The sequence below is a fragment of the Pseudopodoces humilis genome, chromosome 20, assembly GCF_049639895.1.
Source record: "Pseudopodoces humilis isolate 2021_Gansu_Grassland_sample_001 chromosome 20, ASM4963989v1, whole genome shotgun sequence".
Taxonomy (NCBI): domain Eukaryota; kingdom Metazoa; phylum Chordata; class Aves; order Passeriformes; family Paridae; genus Pseudopodoces; species Pseudopodoces humilis.
In genome coordinates this window covers 3,005,829-3,028,513 of record NC_142219.1, presented here as the reverse complement: position 1 = coordinate 3,028,513, position 22,685 = coordinate 3,005,829, and the positions used below count along the sequence as shown (strand labels likewise).

Here is a 22,685-nt window from a genome sequence, read left to right as displayed (position 1 = left end):
AGATTTTGCAGCAGCCAAGGAATGACTCCCTGTGCAGGTACTGGACCTCCAGCTCTCCAAGAGGCAAAACACTGCCCAGTCCTCAGACATCAGTGCTGCCCAAGGCTCCACAAGCAGGTCTCACTAGATGTACCCTCCCTGTTGGCTCCAATTTCAACTTTTAGATTTCCCCCAGTTGCTAAATTACTCAAGCTTTATGCATCTCATTCCTGGTCTAGTAAAAGGTTTCCAATTTCCTTGGGTTAAATACAACTCTGTACTGATGGAAGACAATTTCCTTCTTCCAGAAAACTAGAGAGTAACCCATTTAAAAGGAGTAGGTGACAAAAACCCCCACAAATAATATTAGGAACCATACATAACTCTGAGACTCCGCTCACCTGCCCCACACAGCCTCCCTGTCACATACTGCTTGGATATAAAAATCAAAAAGAGCCAGTAGTGACATTCCTGTTCTGTTTTAGCAGCCATGGCTTTTCTATCTTGAGCTTCAGCCACCCCATCAGTCACCCTCAGATGAAGACAACTGTTCAGTTCCTGTAGGACTCCAACTAAACTGGCCCAGGATAAGATTCTGGATACAGTAACCACAGTATTTTTAGTAGCAGATGGCTCATGCAAAGCTTCTTACTAGGAAGGAAAGTTGAGCACAGACCTCTTTCCCTGTACAGATAATCCCTAGCCTAGAGCTGAGACTGGAAGAAGAGAACAAGGGAAAAACAAACATTGGATACCGGGTGAAAATTTACTTGGAAACATGGTAAAAAAACTCCAAAGCACATGGAAGGGCATACCTGGCCTACAGATGGGAGAGAGTGCAAGTTTTGTCTCCTGGTCTCTTTCCATAACCAAGTGTTTCAGAGTTTCAGCAGCAATAGAAGCCCCCGGGACTTGGCCGCACTCACTTTCCCCTGCCTTGATTTCTCCACTGCCTTCATCTTTCACAGCCAAAGCTGGCTCAGCAAGTCCCAAGCCTGTTGCATCCATGTAGTCATCCACAGGATACAGGTCCAAAATAGTCTCCCTCTCATCATCAGGAAGCTCAAGACCAGCAGGTTCATGCTCTGGCTCAGCAACCATGGCTTCTCTGCTTTGATCTTCAGCCACCTCTTCCTCCTCTTCCTCCTCCTCATCTTCATCGTCATCATCGTCCTCCTCATCTTCATCATCTGAGTCTGAACTTGACTCGAATTCAGAGGAGTCCTCACTTTCATCAGATGATTCAACTTCAGCCTTGGAAGATGAGGGACTTGCTACATCTACAAGAACAAACTGCCATTAGTTCTGCTTTCTGGCTTTATTAAACAATCAGGGGCAAAGATCCCTTCTACTGTAAAAGTGTGGGAACAGCATCAACAGCAGCACACAGGTTTGAAGGAGTGACCTCCCAATTTATTTCTGCAAAGATTTATAAATCCTGTCTCTGGCTGCTTACAACAATCACTGTACAACAGATGAGGAGCAGTGCTGCTGGCACCTTCCCAAGTGGGTCTCTTGGTGCATTGTATCTTTTACTGAGATTTTCTGCTACCTTTACAACACGGCCTTAAAAAGTGGAAACAACCACCTTCTAGAGCAGAAACTGATAGACAGGACAGAGTTATTAGCAGCCAAATTACCCTTGGCTGAAATCTGGTCCCTCTTCCCCCCAGCCACTCCTGTTTCACAAAACAAGCACACATTTAGCTGGGCTTGAGACCTGTGCCCCTGTGCCAGGCTGGGCTGAGATCAGGTAGGGGCTGGAGAGCTGCAAAGGGACCCACTGACTGAGGGATCAGGGGAACCTCACAGGTAACAATTAAAAATATCTCTCTGCATTATATTGTGTAAAACTGCCTGTCAGTGAAAGGAGGAACACAAGTAACAAAATCAGCTTACAAAAGAAGAAGGGAGACCACAGCTGACCCGAGGGTGACACTCGCTGCTTCCAGTGGAGCTGCTTACCCTCCTCGGAGTCCTGCTCCTCCTCCTTGTCACTTGTATCTATGCCTGTCTCCTCCTCATCATCTTCATCCTCGTCTTCATCATCATCTTCATCCTCATCATCTTCATCCTCCTCATCCTCCTCTTCCTCCTTTGCAAGAAAGCATTGCCAAAAGTGAGCAGTGCCTGAGCCTGTGACCTGGCTGCCAGTGCAGTAACCACCAGAGACTCTCAAGGAGGCTGTCAGAAAACCTGAAGAGGGAGTGACCTGACAGAGGTTCTGTGGGCACAGACCCCACCAGGAGCACTCAATTCCCAGAAAAGGGAACTTTGGCATTTGGCATTACCAGGCCCCCCTTTAATGACAGACAGCATTGAAACTGCAGCCACACACCGACATACCTTGCCAGGTGCTGCTTTCACCAAGCCTCCCTCTTCTTCCTGCTCCTCTTCCTTCTCTGAGGAGGACTCTTCCTCTTTCCCTGATGTCTCATCTCCTTCTTCTCCCTCGCTGTCGAGCTCCAACGGCCTTGCTGGTCGCCGTCGCAGCCCCACTGCCTCTGCATCCTTCTTTGACAGCTCAGATGTTGTATCAGAAGCATCCCTGTCCCTCTCAGACTCTGAGGAGCAAAAGCAACAGAAATTACCATCAAATTCCTTGCAAAGGACAAAGTTAACTACATAAGGGAAACTTCTTCTTTGGAAAGACTGAAGTTAGGAGCAATGTGCCCATGTGGTGTGAGGGTCCCCAGGCTTACAGGGACTTGCTGATGTTACAGTGAACAGTGCTGATGGCAAAATGTGGGTGGCCAAAACTGACATTTCCTAGGCAGAGCAGACAGGAGACATGGCATGACTGAGGTCAGGTAACCTGAATTTAATGCTTTTTTTGTTTCATTTTTTGGCTTCAAAACCTCTTGTTAATCTGAATCTACTTCAACATGAACCCATGTGTAAAGCAAAGGGTATTCAAAGCTTTGTCTCCTCTTTACTCTTTCCAGGTTATAGGAAATAATGTTAAGATATTTTCAAACAGATTTTTCTGGCAAATAACTTTGGTTTCTTTCTCAAACCAAATGCAGAGCTAACTGTTGTGTGCTTCCTCCCACCACGTCCCAGCGAGCTGTGAGCACACCCCAAACAGCCCATGAACCCATCTGAGCTCCTTCTGCTGGGGCCCAGCACAGCTAAAACAGGTTATGAATTATTCTTAAAATGTGTGTCTTAAACTTCCCACCAGTGAATTTCAGATAACTGAACCCAGAGAGGCCATGTCCCAGCTGATGAGAGCTCTGTGAGAAGCAGGGATTGGCTCAGATCCTTGACTTTATTTAACTGTAAGCAAGCACACTGCTGTGAAGTTTAAAGGGATTCAGCTTGAGTGGGGTTTGCATCTGCTCCTAGGTTTCAAACAAATGTACTTTGCAAACCTTCATCTTCATCATCCACAGAAGTAGAAGGCCGGATTCTCTTCTGATCTCCCGCTGAGGCAGCTTCAGGTGGCTCCTTTCTTTTCACCTGAACAAAAGACACAATTAGCATTTCTAAAAGTTTAGAAACAGCAGAAATCAACTTCTTAAGCAAATTGCCACTTCTTTTTGCTGTGGTCGCTTACAGCAGAAACCAAGGGCCGCTTCCCAGCTCTTGATCTCTTTATTTGCTTGCAAACAGAATTTCACTCCGAATGAAACTCTACCCCTTCAATTTGCATGAAAACACCCTGGGTACCAGCATGGTGCATGTCATCACCGGGTACTTTGAGGATGACAGATCTTGACAAATCCATGTGTTCTGAGATTGTAGCAGAACAGAAAGAGAGCCTAATCTTAAAGAACCTCAAAGCAAGTTTTATTCTAAATAAAGACTGGAGAATCTCTCATACCAAACCTTTACTTGCACCTTCTGTGCATTCAAAATTCCTAATTTCAGGGAAGCCCTCTACACTCCCCTACCTCACACTTCTTTTAAGGAACTTCTAATTTTTTATGCAAATGCTTTTCAAAACAGATACCCTGTGCTTCTGAGGAGACAGAGTTTAAGCAAACTTCAGGTGAGATTCAGCTGCCAAAGCAAAACAGTAACTGTTTAAAGCACCATGAGCATAGGTGTATTTTTATGATCATGCTGAAACGCTGTGTCCTAAACACAGCCAAATGTTCTCTTTCCCTTGCAGAGCAGGGAGATCCTCTACAGACAATGCACACAAGTGGAGGGTGAAAATCTAAGGGAACAGAGGGTCCTTGCTCTTCTCCTGGAGGGTCAGAAGCAACCCCTGGGGTGAACACAGAGTGGGGTGAACAGCCTGAGGGCTCTGGGGCACAAACCTAGTGAGGTCTGTCCTCCTAAGGCTCCTCTCTGGGGGATGTCAGCATAAGGAAGAGAGTTTTTTGTTTTCACCTTGAAGGATGGCAGCCGGATGGCCCCTCGTAACCCAATGCCCAAGCCGATTGCCTCATATCCCAGCCCTTCTCCTTTGTTCCAGTTCTCCAGAAGACAAGAGGCAATTCGATCCTTTGGCTTTGGTTTTTCCTCCAGTTCTCCTCCAGACTTCACTGGAGTGAGAGACGCCTGCAACAGAGAAGGCACATTTGAGAGGGAAAGTTTCCTGGGAAGGACACGAGCTCTGGAAACCATTTAAACAGTTGAGGTTTGGGAAATATCACTGCCCTGCCCAGGCATCAGTTTCTTTGAGGGCATCTGAAGGTGCCCCACACTGGAGAGGAAATAGAGCTGCACAGAGTAATACAAATAACTTGAGTGTGCTTTAGGCAAGTCAGCCCAGCACTCTGTTATCTACCTTCCTTTGCTAAGCCACATAACTGAAAGCAACTCCAGACCTTCCAGTTGGGAACACCTTCCTTCTGTTGAGCATAAGGCCAAATATAGTGCATCCAAAATCACACACATCCCTGTGTTTCCTTAGCAACCACAGCCCCAGTCCACAAAACCTGTCAGAAGGCTCCAGTCCTGGGAACAGGAACATAAAAATATTTAGACGAAACACCAAAGGGTCTACAAAATAGACACACAGCCTCAACAAATCCTTTTTCACCAGAGCTGAGATGCAAAGGAAGAGCAGGAATTCAGACCTCTACAGCTGTGGAGAGGTGGACAAGCCAGGAGAACATCACACATGGTGTGCCAGGGGCACAGGAGGTGACACCCACCTGCATCAGCCCATGGCACAACACCCCAAACAATTTCTCTTGCACACCCTAACAGAGCTCACATGCTGAAGTGGGCTGTAACCACCAAAGAGGCAGCACAAGCTCAGCTCTCCTGCTAATAAGGGACAAGACTAATGGGAATATCAAACAGAGAACCCAGCAACAGCACTCCATGGCCAGGAGTTATTCCTGGCACTCTGCTTAATGCATCTTAATCAGGCTTTCAAACCTAAACCCACCACTAGGATTTGGGAACAAGGAAAAGCTTTCCTCTAGCTCAGGCAGAAAAGGTCCATGGAATGTGCTGCCTTCCCTAGCAACATTCTCCTTTCACAGCTTTCACCTCACACATTTTCCACTCTGCCTGACCCAGGACACCAGTTTTACTCCTGAGTCTTCCCACCCTTTACCTAGGGCATGACGCCTCTTGGCTGCCAGAGTTGGAATCAATCAATCAATCAATCAGCTGCCTTTGATGGAATATAGCAGCCAGAATCAGTGTGATGGCAGAGATAGGGAACTGACCTCCAACTGCCACCAAGGAGCCCAGTAACCTCATCCTCTCACACACACACAGACACCAGCAATGGGAAGGTACAGTTTAAGCTGAATATTCATATTTTGTTTTTGCAAAAGCAGGCAACTTGTGCCTGAGAAGGAATCCTGTCTCACCCCAATTCTAGGGGTGCCCAGTCCTAGCAGAAAGGAAGCTCTGTGAGATTCTTCTACACACAACAGTAACCCATGCCCTGGGGCAGAAATGGTTCTGGCATCTCTCTTCCTGGACAGAAAGCACATGTGGTTTTCCATGCAGCAATTTCATATTTTCAGTTACACTGCTCACATCCAGCATAACCTGTGGCAAGGACTGTGGCAAGCTGCTGTGGTACAGTCAGCTTCACTTCCCAAAATTGCTTATAAATCCCAGGTGAGTGAAGAACACCCCAAATCCAGCCATAACTTGGGATGTAAAAGAGCCTGAAGATCTGCCTCAACTTGCTTCTGCTTCTTCATCACAGATGTCAGGTTTAAAACAATTTCTTGAGTATTTCAGTTGCTGTTTTTGCAACTATTTGCTGGATCTGTTTCCTTTACTGCCCTGGAAACTCAGGGGCCTCCTCCAACACTGTCAGCACACGCTTGCTGTCAGAAGAAAAGCTCTGAGCATTAGTCAGGAGGAGAGGGACAGGGTTTCTGCTGCACGTCACGCCAGCCAGCTCTAAGCCACAGCAAATTACACTGTCATAAAACAGCTGTTAAGCAGCAGCATTACCAACCCCTCCAGAAAGCCAAGGAGCTCTCCCAGGCACCAGAGTTAACACGCAACTGGTTTATAAAAACAGGTGGTGAGGATACTGCTCTGAAAACTGACATCTGAAACAGATCTACCTGCAGGTTGTGGTTTGTTTTGTTATTTTTACAGTAATTCACAGCAATGGTAATTTTGAGGCTTGCATTAACCTTTCTGTAGTGTTAGGTTTTTTGAGTAGTGACAAATTCACCACACATTAGATCACAGAGCTGTTTGCTCGCTGAGGTATACTTCAAATTGGGTGAGAAAAGGATCAGAGGATTCATGCAAAGCTGTTTTCTCAACTAATCCCTGGAAATCTTCGTGTATTTGGCCAATGTTCAGGTTTTGAGTTAATTGCTGCTTTGTACATGCACGGGGGAGGGGCCAGAACTGGAAATACCCACAAATCTCACTGCACAAAGTGGGGAACACAAAACAGAGCTCTGGTGGTTTCAAACATTCCTCTTGCATCTGACCTTAGTTTTCCGGAGCAAACCTCAGCTTTCTCTTGTACGTAACAATTTAGGATTTTGGGTTTTTTAAAGTCAGCTCCAGACCCCTGCTGACCCCACACATTGACCACAAGCACTAAGAACAATTCTCCCCAGGACCCAGCACGCAAAAACCTACTTTTGCAAGACGTTCCTTCTTGTCCCACCAGTCATCAAACGCCCGGAACGCCACCACTTCGACCATCTTGCGGTTCAGGTCCCTTTTCATGATGGCCTTTAGTTCCTTCACTATGACCAGGAGGACTCCATCCACAGTGGCTTTGTGGGGATCTTCCTTCTTCGGCTCATAACCCGGGGGCGGAACCGAGGGGTCAAACTTGGGCAGCGGTGGCCACTGCTGCCCGCGGGCGAGAGCGGCTCCCATCGAGAACGGGCGGTAGGGAGGAAGATTCACAAACTGCATCCGACCCGTCACGAAAGGCGGGTACTGGTACGTGTTCTGCGCCTGCATCATGCGGCTCAGCATCTGAGTTTGCATCTGGAAGGACATCGGCATGCCACCCCACTGGTTGCCCAAGACACTGATCATATCCACCTGCATGACCGGGAACATGCCGGGATGGAAGGGGGGCAGCGGGGGCAGGATGTGAGGCGGAGGGACCCCGGGCGGGGCGGGCAGCGGCGGCGGGGGCACGGTGACGGCCGGGTGCGTGGGCGGCGGCGGCGGAGGCAGCGGCGGGGGCATGGGGAAGCCGGGCTGCGGGGGCGGCGGAGGAGGAAGAGGAGGGAATCCCGGTGGTGGCAGGGGGGGGATGGACGGGGCCAGCACGGCCGTGTTGCTGACGGAGGAGTTCACCACAATGGTTTTGGCACATTCCGCGCTGGTGATGGGCGCAGGGTTGGTCTCGTCGTCGGAGATTTCCATGTCCTCCCCTGAGGAATGCTGACCCTGCCACAAAAGAGAGAGAAAAGGTGACGAGCACATTCTCTTTACATTAAATACCACAGCGCCGGGCTGCTTCAAACAAAAGCTAAGTTTAACACACATTTTAATTGGGAACGGAGAAAAGCGAGCGATACTCTGAAAAGACAGGGCCCACTGAGCAGCTGGTGCCTATTGAAGCTTTTCTCTTCCGTGTCAGACCTCGGGAATCAGAGAGGTAAAAGCTTTCTAAAAGAGCATCAGCACCAACTGAACAAAACCCTCAGCTTCAGTGGAGCAGGAGGAATTGTTCCTGTGCTTGGTGAAATACACACAATCCAAATCCTTCCCTGCAAGATACATTATCTCTTATTTGCATCTAATACTCCTAGGTACATTACACCTTGAGTTTTTATTCCTTAGTTTTTCCATGCACAAATAATTACCCTTTTTTTAATTATAATCCCTGGCTCGTTTGCTGTCAACTCTTAACCTCCAGTTGTGGAAAGACAATACCTCCACATGGTTGCTGCTACTAAAAGTTATCTTGACTAGATCACAGCAATTCACATGGGAAAACAGAACCCCAAATCTGGTTAAATTACTTTTAAACATCAAAGTCATAAATGCTGCGATTCAAAGACATGGCCTATGTTGTGTTTTGGGACAAAATACATACTTTACTAGCCACAAGAAATACAGACTTGTAGAAAATGCTAAAACTATGTCCTACCTCTGCTGCCAAAGGGATGGAAACTGGATTAAAACAGAGGGTGCCAGCTTGCTCTGAAATCTCAAAGCTGCCTGACAAGGTCTTGTACAAAAGAAAAGTCTCAGGAACAACCTCCACCCTCCACAGCACATGGTCACACCTGCACACTGTGTCCTACAGGCACTTCAGCCCTCGAGGTATCTCCAGCACCAAGAATCCACATGCATGACTGTCACATCCCTCAGGTATCGAAACCCTGATATGAAATATAGTAACCAAATACTGCTGGAAGACATATCCACATGGTGACAGGATCTAGAAAACATGAATGTGGCTGATCCCTGACTAGAGTGATGACAGCAGACAGGACAGAGTCTCTGTAACCTCCAAAGACGTCTCACATTGCTGATGTCAGTGAAGAGCCCCCCCATGTTCCCCAGCACAGCCCAGGGCACAGCAGGAATGCTCCTCCTCACCAGAGCCCTCCAGATGCCCTGGGAGCCAGGAAGAGATCACCATCAAGTGCCTCTCTCTATCAGAATCCTGGCAAGAGTTTCAGAATCTGCTGGCTGTTATCAGCCAAATTTAACTGTAGATCCCAAAGATATTTATTATTTGCTCCACATTTTGTGCCAGCAGGTGCCTCTTCTGTCTGCTCTCCTGCCAGTCTCCCCAGTGTGAAAGGAAAGAGCAGTATCAGACACTGGAGAACCTGGAAGTTCTGGGAAGAGCTGCTGAGGAGCAGACTTTGTTGGCAGTTTTCACATTGAAGCCGCTATGATTTGGTTCTTAACCTGTGAATTTCTTACTGTGGTATGCAAACAAAAGCAGGAGCAGCTGAGTTGACTCTGCTACAAACTGTCACTGTGTGAAACTGAGCAACCACAACTATCCAAATCACTCCAAATGTTTCCCGTTTTATCAAAGGTCATCTCTGCTACAGCAGCTACCACCAGAGAGCAGGCTGAGCACGATGCTTGCAACAGCAGCTGTGCAAATCCTCCAGTCCTGGCACCTCCCCTCGCCCTGGCTTCCCCACATTCCTCCGCTGCAGCACGAACTCACTGCCTCCTGCAGCGCCTGGGTCACCCCCAAAAAGCCACTTGCAGTTTTAGTGCCCAAAACGCCCAACAAGGAGACACCATTCACCTGGCAAACCCTGAGCAAGAGCTATTGACCCCTGGTAATGGTGATGGAGAGGGGACTCCCCCGTAGTCACAGAGTCACTTAAGTGCATCTGTGCGTGCAGGGAGAACTCCAAGGGCTGTTTTGTAAACCCTAGAATGAACAGCTAAAAAAAGAAGTAGAGGTGACAACCCATTGCACTCGAGTTTTTCCAAAGCCCAGTTGTATCATACCCCTGAGTTGCCCACATCTGGCTCACACTTCTCAGTGGGTCTCACACCCTGCATCCTCTCCCCAGCTGCTCTATTGCGGTCACGTCCCACGCCGAGGACGCCGGGGAATAAAAGGACATTCTGCAGTTTCAACTACTGCAGCTCCAGTGAAAGGAGCAGAGGAAGAGCAAAAAGGACGACTGTGGCAGGTGTAAACAAGATTCCTGTGAAACAGACCCTGGTTTTCAGTAAGTGAACACAAAAGGCCCTGTTAAAAGCACTGGCTCCAATTGCAAACGCTGGATGATGCTAAAGGTCGGCACTGGATAGAAAGCTAGGAGTGTTCAGGCTACCAAAGACAGACAAAATCAGCTTCAAGTTCACATTCATCTCATCTGATAGGATATGGAGAAAAGTCACCTCATGAGGCCTCAGGGGAGACCAGCACTGAGCAGTGTCAAGCCACAGATTATCCCCAGTCCCTCCTGCAGGACCTTGCATCCTCCCAGAGCCCTCCCAACCTCCCATCCTGGAGCACCAGCAGCCCCCAGCCTGTCCCAGCCAGTCCTCCCACACAAGATTTGTGTGCTCCTGCCCATCCACACACAGCCTCTCATCAGCCTCAGAGTCCTGCCTGATAAATGAGGCTGGTTTTCCCTCCTGAAGGAATCACATAGAAAAAGCCAGTCCTGAAATTGCAGAGTGGTGGCAGGACTAGCAGGATTCCATGCTTTAGGGCACAGAGCTTCCTTCATCCACACATGCATTAATTTTTACTTAAGATGAAATGAGAATTGCCAAAGCAATAGCCAGTGTTTGAAAGACTGAAGACTTTTCTGGTTTTTTCACTTCTGGTGCTCAGATGGGTCTACAGGAAGCAACAACAGATTCCCTGCTTCCTACAATGTTGGGCTGACAACTCACCTCCACTTGCACAGTGCACACAGTCTGTGCTCCAGTTTTATCCCAAGCGAGATGGATAGGGAGAGAGAAGGAGATTAAATGGCAGGGAGAAAAGGATCAGAAAAGGCACAGGAGGTAGGGGGAAAGAATCACAAGGCTAGGAAAGAGGTCAAACCAAAAGAAGATCATCTACAAGGAAGCCTTTAAAGAAAGTTAAGAGTAACAAATATTTAAAGCGGATGACTTTCCTGTAACTGCTCGTATCTAAGGGGGGAAAATGTAGGCACCAACTGAAAGAGATCAAGGTACATATAGAAAAACCAAGGGGAGACATAGAATGATCTTCTGTTATTTGAATTTCTTTTCATTCACCTGTCTGAACCTGGATTTACTATGGTTGCTACCAAATACCTCTCAGGGTAGAGCTGAAAAGCACCTGTGCTGTCCTCTCAAAGAAACTGCCTTCTAGCTGGCCTCCCTCTTTGCTCTCACAAGCAGAAAAAAGTGAGCCGATAGATGACACACATACTGCTCCAAGAATGTCACAGCCATCACTGTAAAAAAAAACCTGTGCCAATCAGTCCCAGAGTTCACCTGCCTGTTTCTGAGGTCACCTGGTACAATGCCACCAGAAAACCTTCCTTCAGCCCACTGAGAGAAAAGCCATTTCCAGCTAAATTAATTTGTGCTGCCATCTTTAGTTTGGATTAATTAAATTAAGAGTTAGCAAAACAGGTATTTAATTATACGCATGACACATTTTTCCAAAGGTTCTTTAATGATGCAAATTCGTTGGGAGAGATTCATGTCAGTGTAACTGGTTATAAATGGCCTCATTCACTGTTCACCCAAAATGTTAATTGCCACCTTTAACACCAGCAGAGTGTGCAGAGACTCTTAAGCTAAATGAGGGAACATCCTGGGATGCCACTCCTTCATCAGCTGGAACAGTGACAGGGTAGAGCACTGGCTACAGGGCATCGATCCCACCCCAGAGCCATACCCAGCATTTTACAAGCAAATGTTAATACCTCCAGAGAAAAGAAACTACATCCTAATATTTGCATGTAGACCTGTCAGCTTCCAGGTGAGGAGGCTGTTCCATCCCCTGCCCCAGAGGAGCACTGCCACTGTGGCAGTGATTGGGACTCCCACTGTACAGTTGTTCAGTACCTTTCTTATAGGCAGAGAAACTTCCATTTCTTCTAAAAGGTTATCTGATAAAAAAATTTACTCAGAATTTCAGAACACATTTTGAACACCATCAGCTTACAGCTCATTTCACTTAAACAAGCTGCTGGGCACCAAGTTACTTATATTTGAGGTAGGGAGCTGTACCACTGAACAAAGCAACTAGCATTACCTGGCTGAGCTCTGGTGCATCAAAATAATGAAATGCAGGATTGATGGCATTTAGCACTGTACAAGGGCATTAGCCTTCATGTTTTTCAATAAAGCTAGAACTTCTAAGAAGAAGGGACTCTTGGACAAAAAAGTTTTCCTAACCTGGTTAAACAGTCATCACTTGGTTTTAGATTAAATCCAAGCAAGGGTTGAAAAAAAATTCACAAGAGATTATCTCGCACTTTATCCTTACAAAAAAGCAGGGAAAGAAAAGCCTTCAGAGGTGAGGAGGACAACTGACTGAAGAAGGTCATACAACAAGTCATTAAGGGAGTCAAGAACAGACTCCAGGTCCCTCTGACCTCCTACGCCCCAACTTCAGTTGCCTTCCCATGCTGGGCTCACACCCGGCTCCTCACTGCCTGTGCTCTGTGTTTGACAAAGGAAACAACCATGATCCCTGGGTGAGACCAGCTCAAGTTCTCTAACACACATTTCTCTTCCCAGACTCCTTCAGCAAAGCACATTAAAGAGAATTAGATATTTCAGACCTGACACGTTTTTTATGCTGCCATCCAGAACAAAAATGAAGCCTGAGGTCACCACAACCTTCAAGTCTTCCTCCAAGACCACTGAAAAACTCCTTTCAAGTTTGGCCCAGAGAATCCCACCATTCACCCTGCTGACAGAGTACCAAATACCTCTTGCAGCCCAAAATTTGCAAACCCAGAGAGGGCTTCAGAGAGTATTGCTTTGTTCATTTTTAATCTACTTTCAGCTTGTATGTTCCCTGTTCTAGGCAAAGCACACGAGGAGGAGCAGTGGCTCTGAACTGTCCTTGTCTTGCTGGGAGACCACGATGACATGGCAGAGGGAGGGTGCAGAGCATTCACACCTCGCCGTGTCAGGTGTGAACAAGGCAGACTTGGCACCTTATTTACAATGCACACGAGTATTTTTACTTTGCTCGCCATAATTATAGCCCTGCCTCGGGAAGAACATGCACAAGGGTGGTGCTTCGCTGGCTGTGCGTTGTACAGGAGGGCAGAGCCACCCCAGGTGGTTTGCCAGCAATCCAGCAGCAAAAACACAGAGCAAACTGCTGTCTGCACCTTCCTGGGTGAGCTCTCCAAGCTGGTCAGGTCACTGTGCTGTCCCCAGTGCCCGTGGTGGCCAGCCCACCACCACCACAGCCTGGATTGAAGCTGGAATCAGGTTGCTGCCTTCTCCCCGTGGGTTAGTCAGGTCTTTCAACCTCCTCTGGGCAGCTGAGAGAGCTCCCACCCTCCTGCTGCAGTCACAGCCCACAAGGGCAACCACAGCAGCTTTTAATTGGAACAACTTTCTGGTGTTTGCACTGTAATAAAATGCTCAGCTCAGTAATTGGCAAATGGAAAGATTTACATGGTACAAACCAGTCATTATAAAGTATCTCCAGCAACATGTGATTCTATCTCTAGAAAAGACTGCAAGGCTTTTATATAGTTATATATTTATACAGCACTTTATAAATGAACTCCCAAGCAAAGGCTGCAAACACACAGATGGGAGTGATGGACCCAACGCTGTGTCCCACAGAAAGGGGCACCAAAAAGGCTCTAACGGAACAAGGATTTCCCACAGAAGGAGAGATACTCCTGGGATGTTTTGATTTCTCTAGTACCAATTGCCAAAGTACCTCTCACTACTTGAAAAAGAGAATTCAAGCTCTCTGTGATGACAATATCCCACCTAACACACACTCTGTGCTGGCTCAGGTTGTGTTTTGGTCTGGTACTTGCAGCACTTCTTTGGCACAGCAGTGCTCCCCACACCTACAGGGCTGCCCAACAAGTAAAACAAGTGACAATAATATCCAAGTGCTTATTGTAAACAAACAGCACTGCAAACACCAGCCCAATTTACGCCACTTACTTTCCTTCCTAAGGCCAAGAGGGAACTTTGAGTTGGTATCTCAAACCACAGAAGGATGGAGGGAGAATTGCCTGGAAGACCCTGCTGCTCCCAGAAGAGGGGGACAGGGGTGAGGAAACGCCATGTGCTCGTTTGTGTCTCACAATGTGCTCATCAGGTGCTGGTCCCTAATTAGACAATCCTGCACATGGAGAGATACCACGAGTAGGGATTTGGAAGGATGCAGGGAAGCAGCTTAACTGGGCTGTCAGTGTAGGGCAGGAAAGGCTCTTGAGAGGGGAAGGCACATGGGGCTAATGCTTACAAAGGGAAAAGGTCTCCTCGCTGACTTCCAGTATTTCCTGACACCAGGAACAGAAGTAAATTGACTTATGTTTTAAGGACAGCAGGAGAGCTGGACAGCTGCCCAACAGTCCATGCCATCATCAGAAAATCTAGTGAATCAAGATGAGAAAACAAGCTAAAATGACTCCTGTAGGATGGCCAGCAGCGCCAAAGAGCAATCCAGCCTCACGCAAAGCCACCTCACACTTCCTGCAGGCCCTTCACATGCACTGAGCAGCTGAAATGGGTCTCAACACTTCAAGGTCCTGCTTCAGACTCCAGAGGGGATTATCCTGTCTCCCTGCAGGAGAGTGGAATAACATCAACATCTCCATGGAAAGGAACTGAGCAGTAGCTTAAATCAGTATTTCCTAAAGCAAAGCCCCTGATGTGACACAGGGCATGAAATGGTCCGCACAAAAAACCCACAAAAAATAGGAGAAAATTAATGGAATGATTGAACAGGGGGAGTTCAGGCTGGTTTTACTTGACCGTACATAGGATCTCCAGTGACTGTAAGACATGATGCACAGATTCTTCCTTCCAGAAGTCAAAATAGATCCTGGAGTAAGAAACACCCACTTAGGCAGCTGCTAGGCATTTTCACAAGGCTAAGAACTCCTTTCATTCAGCAAGTGGTGCAGGGAAGGACAGATAATTCTAGATGAAGCAAGAAGACAGAGATGGGAAGCCCATGTGGTGCAGTCTGAGATAAACAGATCTTTACTGATCCAGAAAAAAGACAACCTGAGGAATGTGATCCCAAGGGGAGAACACTCAATCATCATTCAGTACTTTCAAAAACCCATTCTCTTGGCAAGACAGCACCACAGCCCAGTTTTCAATGTGGATTTCAAGAGCTCACTGCAAGAGATTCTTAGGACAGAAATCCTCAGAGCCAGGAATTAAGCCAGTGGGAAAACAACTGCTAGATCTGCCTCAGCAGAAATCCTGAAGAGATGAACTGGCAAAGAGAGCCAGGTTGAGGGGGTTGCTCTGTTTGTTAGTAAGTTAGCAATCCATCCACAAAGAGGATGGCTTAATTCAGGTTTTCCTCCCTCCCAAGAGGAGGAGGCTCCGAACTGCAAACCTCACGGCATATGATGTGGTTACACTGGCTCCTGTCAGCAAGATCATCGAAGAAGGGATATTTGGAGCAGCCAGACATTGCCTCTGGGCTTCCCATGCACAAGAGAATCTCCAGTGTCTGCAGGGAGAGGCCAACGTAACATCCTTGGGGTCCACATTCAGCAACGCCAAGACTGGAAACTTCCAGACTGCGCAGATCTGAGCGGGGACCGACGTGAACATCCTACTGGGCAGGTCACAAAATACAGTGAGAGTATGAGCTGGGGAGTCCCTGGCCCCCAGCCCGAGCTCAGGGAGGCCTGGGCAGCCCATACATGCCCCCATGTAAGGCTGGCCTGGACAGTTGCCCCTCCTGCATTATGTGGACAAATCCGAACTGGCAGGGCGAATGTGTGCCAATTCAGGGGCAGCGTCATGTGGCCACAGTGTTTTTCATCACATATGAAACACCCTAAAATTGGATTTACCATCTCATGGAACCATGGCCTTTTCCCTCAGGTCTTAAGTAGATCTTATTAAGGGGGAAAAAAAGGGTTTCTTTATGGGGGGGAGGAGGAGGTAGGGAAAAGGAAGGAGGAAAAGAGAGGGCTGTTAACATTGGGAAGCCATGTAACAAGGCAGGCTCTTTCCACAGCAATGGTTGTTCTGGTTTCCCTATTTTAGATGGGGGGAAGGGATAGTTGAAGAGCTATTTGCAATCTAACTTCAAAGGCTTTAGTCGGCTGCGAAGCTAAGTCATGCATAAAAGGATGGTAGAGTGGCAAGAAAATACCCCCTACAGATAAATTAGTCAGGGAATGTTCTCTACTTCTCCCAAAGACTTTCATACAGCCAGACTGGCTTTACCCAGGTAAAGCCCTTTTCAGGCACCAGGGTCAGTGATGCAGAGTTCTGGGAACTAACCAGCCAAATCCAACAGAGGAACCGAACAGTCTCTCTGAAAAACAGAAAGGCACTGGTCCACATGCAGTGCGCTCCTCTGTAATTTTCTGTCACCTCAGCTGTTACTTCATTTTAAGGTCTGTCCACACACAAAAGATGCAGAACTCAAGGCAGCATCATCCCCGTCTCTAACGCTGTAAAGAAAAGTAAGGAATTCAGAAGAAATCACACTGTACACAGAGAACTCATTTCCCAAATGATTCTGTAACACTGTCGTGCTCTTCACACTGGTGTGCAGAAATGCACCCACATTTCTAAAGGTACTTTACAATCAAAGATAAAGGGAACTGGCAACATTAGATCAGAGTCCACCTCTAAGTAAAAAAAAAAAAACCCACCCTGCAATAACTGCATGTGCAGAGTACACAGATCCCTCACACTTCAGTGCCAGGCAGGAGCTCGCTCACATGCCAGCCCCTGACCTCACCCTCATACTTAAACCTTAGGTCAAATGGAGCCATGAATTCAGATCTTGCTACCAAGAGGGTGATAAGAAAGGAGATAAGCATGGAAAACAGTCTAGCTCCCCAGCTGATAGCAGCCTGTTGAAGAATAGGTTGTACACATGCTGTATTTAAACAGTTCTAATCAGCACAACTAGGCCAGCTTGATACTCTTCCCCTTTTACACAGTACTACTGACTGTACCCTTGAGTATCTGAAATCACGTGGCTATCACAGTTATGGCAGCATTTTCAGTGTGCTGCTCAGTGCTCTCTGCATTTCAGTGTTAGTACCAACAGTGGTTTCAATTGCGAGACCTGGATGTCCCCAATACAACCTGTGCAATGTTGAGCCTCCTCAGAAGAGAGGGCAGAAATTCAAGAATTTTGGGTCTTGAAGGAGAATGGGAAAAAGAAAAAAGTTTTTGTTAGATCATTCATCAGCTTCATCCTTTAAGGCTCTCCTGCTCACTCCCATCTGCCCTCCACACTGCTCTCCTTACAGCAGCTCTGTTCTAGCCCAGCACCAGCTATTTGAAAAGAAATATGCTTGAAAGAGGAAACACACTGTTAATAAGGTCTTTAGGACCTTGTTATCATCCTAACTGCAGTCATGGTGGCTGCATGGTATGGTACTACCATCACCCCAGACAGGACAATAGGACATCTGCAGCATTTCTGAATTCCCAGAAAAATTGCTGCAGAGAAGATGTTTCAGCCAGCCCACATGATCTTGACTGACAAAAAACATTTGCCCACTTTGGACAAAGCCCCCACTGGAGGTGGCACAAACGCCCTGGGTGTGCTGGACACAGCTGTGGAGCAGCCCCAGGGAATGGGAGGCTCAGGAGACACAAACCCTCCCTGGCTGTGGCCAGGCTGTGAGTCCTTCACAGCAGTGACCACAAGCCATGAGTGACACCCTAATGAGCTTAACAGCTCCTCATTTTCTGAGCATTACAACACAAACCTAACAAGTCCTTCCCAGCAAAGCAGTAGATGCATTAAAACCCAGCTAGACGGCAGGAGATGCTTCACTCTGAGGAGCCTATTTCCAGCAGCTGAGTAGATGCTCTTCCTCAAAAGTAAGGGTGAGGCCAGCAAGAAACAGTTCCCCTTTGGTAACATTTCTCTTCTCTCTGGAGGCAGTTTGAATTTTTCACTGCTTTATTTCCTGCTTAGATTTTTCTTCTCTTGCTGTACTCAGATTTAACTAAGTGGATGCAGTTAAGAGAGGAAAGAATCAGGCTCATCAATTGAGGAATGTAACACATTAATATGAGAAATATTAACATATTACAATAAAATTTTTTTTCTAAGACAAAGAGCAAGAAATACCTTCAAGCTGTCCTTTTTCAAAACCTGTTCAATGAGGGAAATGCAACTTTTTCCCCCTTCCACTCCCTTTGGGTGATAAAAACATAACCCCAGCCAACTGCTGTCTAGTCAATCCCTTAACAAAAATAAACCCTGTCCAGGACATAACATTTCTCATGGCCTTCAAGAAGACACCAAACTTTTACTATCAAACTATCCCCACTGTATGCAAAAGAAATTGTAAAACCACAAGCGTTCTAAAGCACCAGAGTGGAAACACCCCCAAGCTGGGCTGCATTCCCACTGCCATTTGTGCAGGCATAAAATATGCAAAAAAGAGAGGAGAGGTAAAGTGTGCTGATTTCCCCACCTGTCCCCCTAATTAGCAAGCAGGAGGTTTAAACAAACACATGAAAACACTTTTCACCTAGAACAAAATTCAGCTGTGCACTGCACTGTCACAGGATACTGCACAGGCCCAGGAGTGCAGATGGGCTGAATAATGGATTAGATGTTTGTGGAAGACAGGTCCAGCAGAAGCTACTGAGCTGACTATTGCTAATCTGCTGGTCAGGAGGGACCCCAGGGGAGCTGCTGAGAGGCTGCTGCATGGCACCCACTGCAGACCCAAAGGAAATAACCCCCAGCAACACAGACAGCCAAGGAAAGGTAAAGATGTGCCTTTTCCTTGCTTACTCATGAGTTAGTCTGAATTCTCTCCTGCTCTCTCTTGCAGCAGAGCTGTAACCAAGCTCTCCCACGGGTGACTGCTCAAGTGGAAGGGCAGCGTGTCCACAGCAGAGCCCTTCAGCAGCAGCCAGCACCAGGTGATCCATGTTCTGCTCCTCACACCCACCACTCCAGCTCTCAGGCTCCTCTAGGCTTCCCCATGTTGGTGACACTTTACTCACTTCTTTCCTACCTGCTTTAAACAGCTTTGCTAAAATGCTCGAGATGAGTGAAGCCCTGCAGAAGTTCACAGCAGCACAGCATCACTACAGCCCATTCTTGAGCAGACACAGCTAAACCCCTCTCAGTCACACAGCTCTTTATTCATATTTTTAAAGCAGCATTCCTATTAGACTGGTTCATTAGTTTGAAGTTATATATGAAGTCTTAAAAAGGCAGGTTACTTATTTAAAGAGTTATGTGAAACAGTTGTGAGAAAGGCACAAAACCAGGCAAACACAGCTCAGTGCTCATGAATTCCATGCCCTGTTCACTGATCCAGGTGGCCAGCTGGAAGGCACAGGCATCTTTTTATTTTTTAAGCAGTTCTGCAGGAACAGCTGCTATGCTGGTTTGCAGCTCATCGTTTACTACTTAGCACCGTTTGGCCCCAGCACCTTTTGAAGCACCAGAGCTGCACAGTGGTCGTTTTATCACTGACCATCATTAATACATCTCACTGGATGTGATACTAAAGTTGTGCCTCACTAATACAATTGCACTGCGCAATGCTCTTTATACCAGAGCTCAGTGAAAACAGTAAAAATATTGCAAAAACTGACTCTTCTCTGACTGCAGCACATGTGCCCCAGCAACAACCCAAGACAAAGTCATGCAACAAGACTTCTTCGAGCTGAAGCCTGAACATCCAACCTCTGAAGGTTCACAGCTGATTACTGGTGCCTTGCAGCTAGGCTGGGTGCCCCCAGCATGATGTCAGCTCCCAGGGAATTTAAAAGCAACCCCAGCATCAGGACAGCATCCTCCATCAGGGCTCTGCTGGGGCCAGGCTGCCCCTTGCCACCAAACCCTCACCACCTGCCTGCTTCTCACTGACCTGGAACACACCTCATCTTTGCAAAACCATCTGCTGTTACCCCTTTTCTGAGGTAATTTAGGAGATACATCCCACCTGACACTGTATTAACAAGCAAATAAATTTGTTGAGATTCCCTTGTCAAAATTCATCCCTTCACACACGTCTCTCCATGGCATACATTCCACTGGTAGATTGCCCTTTATGTATTATTGCAATTTGAATAATTTCATGCAGTATGAAGGATTTTCATATTTTCCAAGTATTTCTTTTTCCTGACAATAGCAAAATGCTTGTAGCACCATGATAACAGTTGCTCACATTTATCTGCATCCTTCAAAGACAATATTTCAATTATCTGCACTGGAAACTCCCAGCCACATCTGCTGACCAAAATGCCACGTTTGGCAACTGCTTAGCAACAAGGACTGGATTGGGAAACAGTCCCCAGAGCCACGTGCCAACATCACACCAGCTCCTGCTTCCACCAAACAACACTGCTATCAACTCAAATAAGTATATTTTGTTCTGTCTGGGATACACAAGGCACCAGAAATAACAAGCTCCTTTGGGAAAAGGGATATCTGGAAAAAAGCTGCCTGCTTCAGCAATCCTTCCCCAGGCTCCACAGGGAATGTCTCCCTGGTGTGTGTAACACATGTTGATCCTGCAACACAGGAGGAGGACAGGCCACTTGGACATAAGCATAAAACTGTATCTGCTCACTGCCAAGCACAGTTCTTGTGGAAAAAATCTGGATGTAAGAGTTCAACTCCCACCCCACACCACCCACAAAAGCAGCAGACATCAGATTCCTTGATCAGGACAGCAAAAAGGCACAGGGAAAACAAAACCCCATCCATCCTTGATGTCACCCACCCTGCACCATCATCAACCCTCTTTTTCCTGAGGCTCTGTGCCATTGCACCCAGTGGCACAGGGAATCTGAGCAGTGGCGAACCTGAGGACATCCCACCTTGAATGCTTGAAGGTACAGGCAAGGAGGTGAGACAGAAAGGACTCGACCTTGGCAAAACCACCTTTGTTTCTCCTCTTCCTCCCCTCCTCACCATTCTCAGAACCTTTTTCCCAACCATCTCCCTGTCTTACTGCCTGATACAGAGAGAAAGAGAGATTGGGCAAAACACAGGTGAGCTGGTCAAAGGTGTGTGGTAACTGCACTTCGCACACTGTTATCAACTCCACAGAAATACACTGTCCAAACACAGCCGTTCGGAGCAGCCGGCAGCTCCAAACACCGCTAAAAAGTGCTGAAGTTGAGGGAAAGCTGGAAGGTGAGCTCCAGCTGTCTGCCCCTTTTGCAGGCAAGCCTGCCAAGCACGGACACTGCTGCCAGCTCTGTGTCCAGGCAGTTTCAGTTCTGGTGCAGGTGATGCCCTCCGTGCTCAGAGCCACTGCCGGAGCCCAAGCCACCAACAACTTCCTCTACTCAAACTGCTCCTAGGGCAATACCCTTGCAGCAGCCAGAGGAGCAAACCTATTCCACCTATTCCAGCCTGGAGAGAAACCTCAATTTGCTGCCTTGCTTTTTGCACTTTGTGAGGCCTGTCTGCACTGCTGAAAATGCGTGAAAGCAGACGCTGACCTTATTTTAGCACTATGCAAATAAAAAAACATTTTAAACTTCATTTTTTTTAACTTTACTATTTTCTTTCTTCGTTTTTTTTTATGATTTGTTTTTAGGAGCAAAATATGTGAGCAATCTTTTTGTCATGATGAATGGGCATTTCCAAAAGCAAGCACTGCACTTTCATAATAAATCCTGAGACAGCAATAACGTGTCTGGGTCAAAGGAGCCCTCGTGGGCAGGTACGTGATGCACAGAGTTAACGATCTCACAAGTTTCATTTTGAGTTCTGCCCCGTCTTCCCTCAGTACAAACAAGTACCCCAAACTGAAAATTAAAATTAACGAAAAGGGGGTAGCAAAGTCTTGGGCCTCAAAATTGATGCAGTATGGAAAAAACATTTTTCTGATGAACTTTTCTGAGGACCCCAGAAAAGGCACCAGCCAGCAGAAATTTGAATAAGAGCTCGTCTGCTCAGTGCTCTGTGTCAGACACAGACACATATAGAACACAGCGGCTGCTCCAGCATCTTCACAACCAGACCCAGAAATTAGTGCTGTTCTGGTGGCTGCCGGCACAATATGTTAACAGTAATTATTTTCTCAATATTTCTACTGATTACCTAACACACTGGCACGTTTTCTCAGTGTCACTGCATGTTGCAACACACGCCGCCATCCAGTAACTTGTCTGCATTCCCTTGGTCACTTTTCACAGCCATCAGATGCGAAACGCAACTGGAATGATAATGGGTTGGAGAAACTGTGAGGAAAATGTGTCACTTCAATGTGAGGCTTCATAGCCTGCATTTATGACATCTGAACATTCAATATCGTCACTGCTAAATCCTGAGTGTTGTAAAGAATAGGAAGAACTCTGCCAGCAGCAAAAGGAAGATGGACAATGGCTCTCTAACTGTGGATGGTCTGCAGAGCTCGGAATTTGCAGGTATTATGCCACCATAAGTTATGTGCTACGGTTAAAAAACATAATTTGGATCTAACTTTGCAGTGCAGGGGCATCTACAGATTACACAAACACAAAATAAGCAATGCTCTACCTATTAACAAGCAGTTCAAGTATAGACAGCCAGTCCACCAGGAACTGAAAATTTACACAAAGTCACTGGTGGAGAAACAGAACAAACTGAGCTAGTGGTGAGAGTATTGTCAGCAACAGTGATTTATAAAAAGGAATAGCAATGTCAATTCTATCAGGTATGCAAAATGAAAAAGCCTCAAAGCCTTGGC

At 46.9% G+C, this 22,685-nt stretch overlaps 1 protein-coding gene across 2 annotated transcripts in view; it reads right to left on the bottom strand.

Annotated features, from left to right (window-relative positions):
- Positions 1 to 22,685, bottom strand: part of SETD1B (SET domain containing 1B, histone lysine methyltransferase) — a 43,704-nt gene that overhangs the window by 6,147 nt on the left and 14,872 nt on the right. For both annotated transcript variants that reach the window (XR_015774212.1, XM_014253935.2), the window contains exons 7-12: positions 7,015 to 7,785; positions 4,321 to 4,491; positions 3,354 to 3,441; positions 2,326 to 2,543; positions 1,945 to 2,074; positions 795 to 1,259 (exon numbers count right to left, since the gene is read on the bottom strand). Coding sequence is in view for 1 of the 2 variants with exons in the window: in XM_014253935.2 (XP_014109410.2) it covers positions 795 to 1,259; positions 1,945 to 2,074; positions 2,326 to 2,543; positions 3,354 to 3,441; positions 4,321 to 4,491; positions 7,015 to 7,785 (1,843 nt within the window). In the remaining variant the exon portion in view is untranslated. The remainder of the gene's footprint in view (positions 1 to 794; positions 1,260 to 1,944; positions 2,075 to 2,325; positions 2,544 to 3,353; positions 3,442 to 4,320; positions 4,492 to 7,014; positions 7,786 to 22,685) is intronic.